The sequence below is a fragment of the Lipophrys pholis genome (assembly GCF_963383615.2).
Source record: "Lipophrys pholis genome assembly, chromosome: 9".
Taxonomy (NCBI): Eukaryota; Metazoa; Chordata; class Actinopteri; order Blenniiformes; family Blenniidae; genus Lipophrys; species Lipophrys pholis.
Window position 1 is genome coordinate 24329106 of NC_137639.1, and position 10229 is coordinate 24339334.

Consider the following 10229-nt stretch of genomic DNA (forward strand, 5'->3'; position numbering starts at 1 on the left):
TAGTGGTGAATAAAAAACTTGATTAATCAATCTCACCATAATTAGTTTATATTACTTCTTAATGTTTGAAAAAAAACAATACTTTATCGATATTTTAAAGGCAGTTGTGCGGACAACTATACAGTGCGCTTGATTTTTATACCAAGGCAGCAGAAAGAATAACATTTTTAAAAAATATTTACATTTATGGGACATTCCAGTGTGTTATTTCTTTACATTGTTTTCAGAAAAATATTTATTAAGTAAAATATTGTGGCGGCTGCTGAAAACTTGCAATATATATATGTTTTTAGTATATACGACCCCACAGCCGTTGGGCGTTGTGGAGTTCACAAGCGAACTCAAAACTCGAGGACCCCATGCATTAACACGAGAAAGCATGGATGTTATTTACTGTTACTGTTATCACTTGGTGTGAATACTCCCAAACTGAAGACACGGGGTGAAGTTTTGCATGTGGTGCAGATCTTTCTAAGCAGCTGCTGAGCCTTTTCACGTTGGTGAGTAAATGAAACATCTCTCGTGCTTGATGCTGCGCCGAGATCCACGTTAGCTACAAGCTAACCAACGTAACACAGGGTGCAATGTGTTTCTCTCATTTTCTGACTAGAGATTGAAGGCAGGATTCATAAAGTACACCGCTTGAATTGGTTTATGCGCTCAGTGAGTTTGTATTTTGTTTACAGTCGTGGGTTCATTCAGACTTGTTATCTTCACATGTGATCACACACGGGCAGTCGTGTAATCTTCAGCGATGAAGTCCAAGAAGAAGAAGAGACAGGATGACTTCCAGAAGGTCAAGCTGAAAGTTGGAAAGACGAAGCCTAAAGCAGACAATGCCACCAATACAAACTTCCGCTCCAAGGGAATCCATCTACCTGAACAGCTGAAGAAAGACACAAGCGGCCCCACAACACACAGACAGCAGGGGATTAATGTAAGCCCTGATGTCTGCACACTCGTGGAGCAAATCAAACATTTTCTCAATATTATTAATTTATCCCTTGCAGGATCTCCTGTCGCAGCTTCATCATTACAATGCCAATGTGAAGCATAGTGCCTTGTTGGGTTTAAGAGAGCTGCTGTCCATCAACCCCTCTCTGTTAGAGCAACATCTCTCACGCATGCTCTCTGAAGTGGCAGCTGTTTTCACAGACAAGGATGGAAATGTTCGGATGGCAGCTACACGTGTGCTCAGGTGAGTTAACAATCTGTGACACACTCAATCATGGCAGGTTTAGCTGAAGTCTGGTGTGGATGCTTTGTTTAGATAATCATTGATGCAAGTGTGATTTTAAGTCTGCTGAATACCATACAGGTTATCCACACTCCCAAGAGTTTCCAAATCAACTTTGGAAGTTATGGGTTTTGACATATGTAAACAAAACAGACCAACTGTTTCTGAATTTGCCAAATACAGCTGTGTATTTTTGGTTTAGTCTTTTATAGGAATGCATAGTGAAATAGATCAAGCTGAGATTTCTTCTTTTCTGCATTGATCTGTATTAAAAAAAAATCTACTGCATGTCTGCACACAGTCTAACATACATGGCTATTTAGTGAAGTCGGCTTCCATTTCCAATAACTCTTTGTCTCAAACCTTTCCCAGGTTTATCGCACAGTCTGTTCCTGCAGAGCGCGTGGCCCCATTTTTCCCCCTCCTCAGTGCTCACTTGTCTTGTGCCATGACCCACATTGAGACCGGCATCCAGGAGGATGCCATGAATGTCCTTGATGTCTTCCTGGAGCACTATCCTGCCCTGCTCGCTGCACGGCCTGCAGTACTCCTCACAAACTTTTTAGAGCTGATCTCTCACAGACAGGGCCGCAATGGTTCTAAAAAGGTTCAAGAGGTCAAGGGGCGGACGTGGGCACTGTCGGTCAACCCAGACAGGAGTGTGACGAGTCAGCAGTGGCGACTCTCTGTGCTCCTCAGGTACAAAGACTGTTGGCACATGAAACCTGGCAAATTTGATATGACAATGCTTCCTGCTGACCTTGAGCTTTCCTCTGCCTCAGGCTTGGGCGCTTTCTCCAGGCAGTTGTTGAAGAAAGACCAATCAAAGAAAGGGATATATTTGCCCCTAGTGAAGATGGCTTTGATTTAAGTGGGAACGGCAGACTATCAACAATTTATCTCAACTGGGAAGAGCTTATTTACAGTAAAGTTGGAGTTAAGTTGTATGAAAATTCTGGGGCCAAACCAACTCCACGTTCCACCTTCAGACTAAGGTATTAGACCAGGGAGTCAGAATCAAAGCCACACTTGAACACAATTAAAATGTACAATTTCTTGTTTATTTTGAAATAAGCATGTTTAACATTACCTGTTTGGGTTTTTTTTTGTCTTCAATGCACAGATCTGAGGTTGACCAAGGAACCGCTGTGAGTGGCGGTCTCGACTCAGTCGAGACGGTCATGAGCTCTGCGGCCACCCTTGTGCCTCTGCTGTTGGAAGTGTGGGTTGAGGCCAGCACCACTGACTGCCCCTGGAGCAACACAGAGGGCGCTCACCTGCTCACCCCAGATGCCATGTCCGTTATGTTCCAGGTCCTTTCCATTCTGCAGCTGTTGAGAAAACTGGCACCACAGCAGGAGAACGAGGATGCACTGGTGAGATGAAGCATGCATAGAGCACAGTGTATTTCTGTGTTGTTTGTGTTTTTTGTTTTTTACCTCGAGACAAACCGCTTGTTGAAATTAAAATTCATGTCATCCTTGTTTAGGATGCGTGGTTTCGTAAAGAATACCTGGGTGACTTTAAACAGCACTTCATGAAAAACTTTCCATACGATGCTCGGGACACACCCAAACATAAAAAGAAAATTGATCTGAAAAGGTAAGAATTATATACAAACATGTGTTTTGTTCTGTTTTATTAGCTGGCAGATTGTGGCATCAACAGCGCCGCGTAACAATTATCTAACTATGACCGTGAAGAAAACATTAACAGAAATTTTAAGCGATGCATCTAAGATCTTTTGATAAATTATTAAAATACGTCAATACAGGTTTTATTCTTGGAATGTGTTCATGTAAGTGGGTTTGTTGAATCTGCTGGAGAGTGTATCTCTGAACTTTTTGCCATTGTTGCTTTAGGAATTCACATACTCTGTCATTATATATCCATTCAGCCTTTTTCTTTCCTGCTTACTCTGTATGGGGTCGCAGTGGCTGGATAGAGAACAAAGAAAACCATTATGTATTCAATAGGAAAGGAATGATGTTTGATGTCTGCACAAACTTAATGTTTGACTTATTAAGGATTTCTTGTTTGTATTGTCTCATGGTTAACTATCAGGAAGGTGTCCACATTGCCCTCACCTGTATGTTGTCAAATTGTTCTTGAACTAAAATTTCTTTTTGAGCTCTATTTCAAAAGTGACAAATATTGTTGTGGACTCCTCTTCCCCCCTCAGGAGTAAACAGACAGCAACCGTTCCCGCTCCGATCGTGGAGCCTCTGGCCTTAAACATCACGCTTTGCCAGGTCATGGTGTCGCTCTGCCAGAAGCAAGGAGCCAGTCGAGAGGCAGACGGAGACTGGCTGACACCACTGATGACATTTGTCCGAGACACGCTGGGAAACGCAGTGAAACTGAGCTACAGGCAGCTGCACATGCTCCTGGGCACCGTGTGGAAGATCGTGCTCACGCAGAACAGCAAAAGTAAGCAAGTGCCTTGAAGATTTTAAACTTTAACCGATGTAATGAACGCAGAAGCATGTACTCGATACAAATAACAACTGGTACAAATACTTTAATTGCTTTCTCATTTATTGAATAAACCAAGAAATGGCAGATGATCAGTCACACAGGAAATCCCTATTGCAGTACCGACTTTAGACGTGCTGAGCTGTGAGGATTTCTACACCCATGCTTTTGCACAAAACTGTTCCTAACTTCACTGTTTTTAACTTGTTGCTTTTGTATGTCTTTTGAAATTGTTTGCATGATATTAGATAATTATTTGTGACTATACTATCCTTCTGCTTTTATCGTTGGAGTTTGATTTATTTTACTTGTCTCTTTGTGTTGTCTATGCAGTATTCCTTCTTATCCAAAACAAATGCTCCCTGTGGGGAAACAAAAACAGTTGAACCTCGAAGTAGAAGATCGCAGCGTTGATAAGCAGAAATGAGATATATTAGTTAGTTGCATCATTGTTGAGTTGAAATACAGTCATAGATATAATGGGTTAACATGAAACTATGTTCAGCTGAGTGTAATTCTCTGTGTATTTGTGTGCAGCAATGACCGAGGACCTGCTGGCAGCGGTGTACATCTACTACAAGCAGAAGAACCTGCCTCTGCAGACACGATCTCTGCTGCTGGCTTTTTACAGCAAAATGTACTTGCAGGAGCAAGGACATACTCACATAGCGAGGTAGCCTCAGTGGTCGTCTTGAACGCAATGTTTTGTTTTTTAACTTTGTTATGCAACTATAATCACTCCAATTTTTTGAACAGAAGATTTGCTTCACATAATTTGATGGCCGTGTTTAGTAATTTTCCCATTTTATAATAACAAAAAAAAAACTGTTTTCTTTCAAACCTACTCTGGTTCAACAAATTAACGTTTGAACAACCATGGACCCAACCATCTGTAAAAGCATTAAACAGCACATGACAGATTGTTGGAAGTATCTACATCACAGCAGATTGTAACTTAATGTTCAAAGTGCTGTTTTGACACCTTCATACAGTTTTGAGGTGTTATCAAAAATTCCCACGACAAAAAATAACAAGGCATGTTGTTGCACTGAGTACAGCACAAAGCATTCCTGTTAAAAATGTATTGGGGAATATGCATCACAACAGCTGTCCAGTATGTTTGTCTGGGTGTTTTTCTTCAATGCACCACCACAGCTATGAGCACTACCTGAGAATTGCCTTTTAAAATGGTTAATTTAAGTTGTTGCATTGCATTAACTGGCATCTTCCGCACATTTCTCCAACCACTGACTCTCCACAGGAGCAAAGTGCTGTGTCGTTGGTTGGCGTCTCTTCCTGTCCAGTTGTCTCAGCTGGGCCACCGAAACCCGTCTCTCTCAGCAAAGCTCATCGTTTCCATCCAGGCTGCAGCTTCTCGAGGCAACAAAGACATGCTCTGCAGTCTGCAAACCCATGCCTGCAAGCTCTACGGTGAGCATGCTCATTTAGGGAATAAATGAACAGATTTTGTGATATCATACAAATTACGCTAAAGTTGTCATCTGAAAATACTTAACGTGGGTTTTAGTGTATGATTTTAAAAGTATTTTACACTCTGTTGCTTCAGCTTAAATTTGAGGGACATGCACTTGTAGAGAGATAAAGAAAAAACTTGATTTGAGGACTAGATTATATTTTCAAAATGGAAGAAAGGAACAAGTGAATTATGTTCAAATCCCATAAGGAAATCTCTCCGCAAAAGGACTTTTGTGGACTCAAATAAGCTATGATAATAACCGATTGTGCCTCTAGGAGGCAGTATAACTCCATGCATACAGGTCAAGACAACTTTGTCAAATTGAACTTTAAAAGGGTGGAATGCAGTTATAAGACATGCCTCGAGGCCAGACGAGATGCGTAGCTCAGAGGACGGTCAGATAGTTAGACTGGTGTGAGACGGGGAGGGGGTGGGGGCGGGGGCCGGGGTGGGGCGGGGGGCGGGGGGGCTTTGACAGAAACTGCCGCAGAGCCAGCAATTCACCATCACAAGACCTCTTTTGTCTGACGGCTTCTGACATCAGCATGTGCGTCAGAGATGGACAGAATACCACACAGAGACACATTATCTAAGGACGTACTGTTTAAAGTTTTGCCTTTCTCATTTTTTTTCTCACCCACATTTGCTGCATTTTTAAATATCGAATGAATTTTGCCGGTAGTGTCACGCATGACCCCGGAGGTGCCGATCATTAACCCCTCTGTTCGGTGTGCACAGACCCCCAGGACGGAGTTGTGGTGCTGTTACCCGCCGAGTCCCAGCAGCGTATGGTGCAGCTGCTCTACTTCCTCCCCGAGATGCCTCAGCCTCTTCTAGCCAACCTGAGCTGCTGCTGCACTGCTGGACGAATCTCTGCCGGCCTCGCTGCCTCTGTGATTCGTATCGTACAGCTTAGGTGAGCTGAAAAAAAAAAAGAAAACAACCTGCGTCCCGCAGGTTTGGCGGTTGTTTCGGAAGGCCTTCCTGTGTGGAGTTTGCATGTTCTTCCTGTTCATTTCCTCTGGCTACTGTGGGGCTTTAGTCACCCCCCACCCCCACCCCCCCCAAAACCTAAATTGCACAAAGCAGTATAGAAGTTGGATGGAAGTTTGACAGCTTTCAATCAGCCATCCTAAATACCCCGATCACCATCAGGTGGCAGTATTGCACTTTAATAGAAGAATCCTTGATATTTAATCTTAATTTGTCACCTGCTTGATAACTGCTGCTATGGATGCCCTGTATATTTGATATTCAGGTTACTGATGACAATATTACCCCCCCCCCCCCATTACTCATCCCCAGCTTACATTATCTTGTGATTGCGCACAAGTTTTTTTTAACTTTTGCCACCATGCACGCGTCTCTGACCTTGTGTCAGTGGGGGAGTGTTATCCAAATTTTTAATGGAGGAAGTGCCGAGTTCATGTGGGATAGGACGTGTGTGTAATGGGTATGATACAAAGAGCTCTTTGGGAGGCGGGAATGCAGCATCGTCATGGAGAATCGAGAGAACTGACTGCATGTGCCTTGCGGGCTTCGCAAAACACACTGTTATTCACACACATTTCCTACTGCTACTGATTTATCCCCGCCTCGGGAAGAAGGAAGAAGTTTGCGTAACTGTATTTGCGTGCACCCTAATTCACAACGCCATGTTCTTACAAAACACAAGTTTATACTGTATGTTAATATAACTCCAAAAATGTGACTACTGAAGTAACTGAAGTGCTGGTTAGAATTTTGAGTAAATCAGGTTGTTGTTGTTCCCAAAAGTGACCAGTTTTATAAAAAGGTGTGGAAAAGGACATGGCTTCTCCAGTTTCTGCCTTGCTGCCACATGCTCTCCAGGTCGTCTCAGAGTGGCTGGTCGGTTGGCAGCCAGGAACCCGCTCTGCAGGATGTAGACTACATCAGCTTCCTGTTCTCGACGCTCACGGGCTTCTCGTCCGAAAACCTGGCGACGCTGCAGGAGGCCGAAGACGCCTCGAGTCCCTCCCCTCTCTCACCACTCCACCTCTACCCCACCCCGCTGGAGCAGTTCACACACCACTGGGATGTGGTTGAGGTGCGTCTCACATGAATCCACTACCTACTCATCAAACTCATTGATATTCGGTTAGAGAAGAATTCAGGAAGGATAAGTGAAGGAGGTGGAAGACATTGTTTGACGAGTTGAGAAGTATTGATATTCTGGACACAGCTGTGGTCTTTCAGTCCCTCCTGGTCGCTCTCCGTCTCTCGGATAGAGCTCAGAGGGTGGAAGCTTTATCGTGGCACTCCGGCTGAGAGGGGAACCTTTATCGCGTTGCGCAGGTTGAGATGCGTGGTTATCGGGCATGGCGGATATGGACAAATGCTAATGAGAGCCCATGGCATGATGGGAGTGTGACATTTCTGCACAGAAATTACCGTTAACATAGCCGTGCCCTGGGGCAAATGTGTGCGAGCGTGTGAGCAAGTGGGGGGCTTATAATCACTAATTCAGCTCCTCAATTAAGGCCTCAGATCCTGCCTCTCTCATCTCCCTGTCTGAGTCAATCACTAGCAAGTGGCGGGAAGGAGCGAGGTGGGGGAGGTGTGGTGACGGGCTGGGGGGGCATTAAGGGACGGACCGTGTCAGCTCTGGTTGGACTAATGAGACAGGATTGTTTTTAATGACGGGGAGAATGCCAACAGGTGCACTGTTCAGACACACACTGACCGCACTCACGGCAGTCCACACACACACACACACACACACACACACACACACACACACACACACACACACACACACACACACACACACACACACACACCTCAATTTGATAAAAGCTAATGAGAAATTTGATTTGGATTTCAAGTTAATGAGAAAAAGCTGAGCCTTATTTTTCACTTTTAAAAAGTTGACGGCACGATGGTTTTTCCCTGAAACTGGCCTCCCGTCAGTATCAGAACGTCACTTCTTTTTTGAGCAAAGAAAGTTCTCGCTTTATTAGTACGTAAACAGAATAGCTTTATATGCATATATTTATATAGCGCAGAGATGCTTTGTGAGAACATGCAGGTTAAACCTGGTTGGAGGTCATGCGTTTGTTTTTTTTCTTTATTTGTCATTAGACTCTTAAAAATATCTTGCAATGAAGTTTTGTGATACCTGTTAATTCTTTGGGTGTCAGCTGTTAAGACAACAGCAATGATAGTTGCTTACCGGTGGTGGAGATGTTTTTCCGCCAATGTAGAAACACACATTCTTGAATACCTGCAACGTTGAGACCATATTCAGATGTACAACAGAGCAGTTGTTTTACTACACTGGTTGCACTGCTTGCTCACGTTTTCCGAGAGCAGCAACAGAGAAACTCAACAAAATAATGAATTTGATTTGCAGGAGGTGTGCCACTGTCTGGAGACTCTGGGTTCAAAATCTCAGTGCTTCGATATCCTGCAAAATGGCATTTGCAAATATTTGGTAAGATGCTGCTTCTATGAAGCAGAAATATCACAAATAACAATTTTCACTTGCATGCTCGTTTAAAATTAGTTTTTATTGTTTTTTTTTGTTTGTTTTAATTGTATGGCTTCCCTTTGCTCTGTGTGTCTCTGTCTCTGTCTCTGTCTCTGTCTCTGTCTCTGTCTGTGTCAGATGAAGTTGGCGGTGGTTCCTGACAGTATGGCAGCCGGACTCCTCAGAGCTGTGTCTAGATTACTGGATCCGTCCATACTGCCTCTGGAGCCCATGCTGCGCTTCCTGTCTCACTGCTGCCTCAGTTTGCTCGTTGTGCTCGCCACCCTGCAGCAGGAGGCGCCTGCGGAAACCAACCACAAGAGGTATGAGCGCAACTTTTACTTTGTCTGTTACTTTTCTAACAAGACACTCCAGCTCACGTTGCCTTTTAGTTCTTGTTGAATTCTACTTCGCAATGAAAGGAAGATTGAAGGATCAAAAAGCGGCACTATGAACAAACCAGTTATCCCTGCTGTAACTTTGCTGACGCTTCCTGCTTAAAAGCCAAAAAGTCAGGATTGTCAGAAGGTCTATGTGTCTCACTGACATTCATATCAAGCTCTAAAATGGCAAATTACATCCTGAATTACAAAGTTCTCACCTTAAAGTTGAAAAGCTTCCCAACAATCTGAGCTCGTCTTTCTTTTGAACTTTGGCAGGGAAGCCATTTGGGGCGCTTGCGTCACGGCGCTCGGCACCGTCCCCCGGATGCTGCGGATGGTCCTGCAGTTGTTGCGCGTCGGCAATCTGCATGAGGACGAGCTGCCGCAGCTCGGACAGATCCTCTCGATGCTGTTGCAGCACACGCCGCTCAATAACCACCTTCTGGCAAATGCCGCTCTGCTTCAGGAGATCATCCAACACCTCACGGTACACGGTCGACACGCGCGTATATTCTTAAGACGTCTGTCTGCGTGTGGACGAGGAGAGAAGTCACGTGGTTCTGCTCTGCGTGTGTCTTTCAGAGGTATTCCCGAGGCGCGACGAGGGAGCAATGGCTGCGAGACCTGCTCTACTCTTACAGTGTCACCGTGGCTCACGGCTCTTCTGCTCACCGTGGAAATCTGGGCCTTCGAGACATGTACTAACAAGGCAACAACAAACAAGTACCTGGTGTGTTTCTCAGTTCACCTGTTCGAACACCTTTATGGTTCACAAAACACCGAGGTTAATGGCTGGAGAATACACTGGACGAAACCTTCAGACTGACACCCTTTCTAATGGAGACTTCACTTTTTGTGTCTTAAATTCAGCTTCATTCTTACCCTGGTCTTTTTAAAAACAAAAAAAAAAAATTCATCTTTCTGCCTTCTTGTCTGAGTTTTGTCGGCGTTGAATGCCAACTCAGTGTTTGCTGGGGTAGTTGATGACTTTGGAAAAAAAAAACAAATTGAAAAAATAAATAAAATCCAATAAAAATGCACTTCCTGGGTTGAATTTTTTAACATTTTATTTTATATCATACATTATTATAGACAAAAAAGATATATATTTTGAGAAATAACACCGTAAAAATTATTCATGTACAAATAAAAGTTACAAAAAAAAAA

General features: G+C 43.7%; 1 protein-coding gene across 2 annotated transcripts; it reads left to right on the forward strand.

The window, feature by feature from the left end:
- The first annotated feature begins 99 nt into the window (after window positions 1-99).
- tex10 (testis expressed 10) lies at window positions 100-10102 on the forward strand. 2 transcript variants are annotated; one of them, XM_080471639.1, is made up of 16 exons: window positions 100-500; window positions 738-937; window positions 1011-1198; window positions 1610-1936; window positions 2020-2232; window positions 2361-2613; window positions 2727-2839; window positions 3420-3667; window positions 4250-4385; window positions 4974-5143; window positions 5928-6105; window positions 7041-7257; window positions 8563-8643; window positions 8818-9002; window positions 9339-9549; window positions 9645-10102. In XM_080471639.1, exons 2-16 carry the CDS (start codon window positions 755-757, stop codon window positions 9765-9767), a joined length of 2826 nt encoding a protein of 941 aa, XP_080327765.1. In that variant the 5' UTR covers window positions 100-500; window positions 738-754; the 3' UTR covers window positions 9768-10102. The 2 variants fall into 2 exon arrangements, with proteins under 2 accessions (XP_080327765.1, XP_080327766.1); XM_080471640.1 differs by having other exon boundaries at window positions 347-500; window positions 687-937.
- Window positions 10103-10229: the final 127 nt, after the last annotated feature.

Coding starts and splice junctions, on each gene's coding strand:
- tex10 (XM_080471639.1), top strand. CDS start 755: ATGAAGTCCAAGAAGAAGAAGAGACAGGATGACTTCCAGAAGGTCAAG. Junction 1,199..1,609: donor GCAGCTACACGTGTGCTCAG/GTGAGTTAACAA, acceptor AACCTTTCCCAG/GTTTATCGCACAGTCTGTTC. Junction 1,937..2,019: donor CGACTCTCTGTGCTCCTCAG/GTACAAAGACTG, acceptor CCTCTGCCTCAG/GCTTGGGCGCTTTCTCCAGG.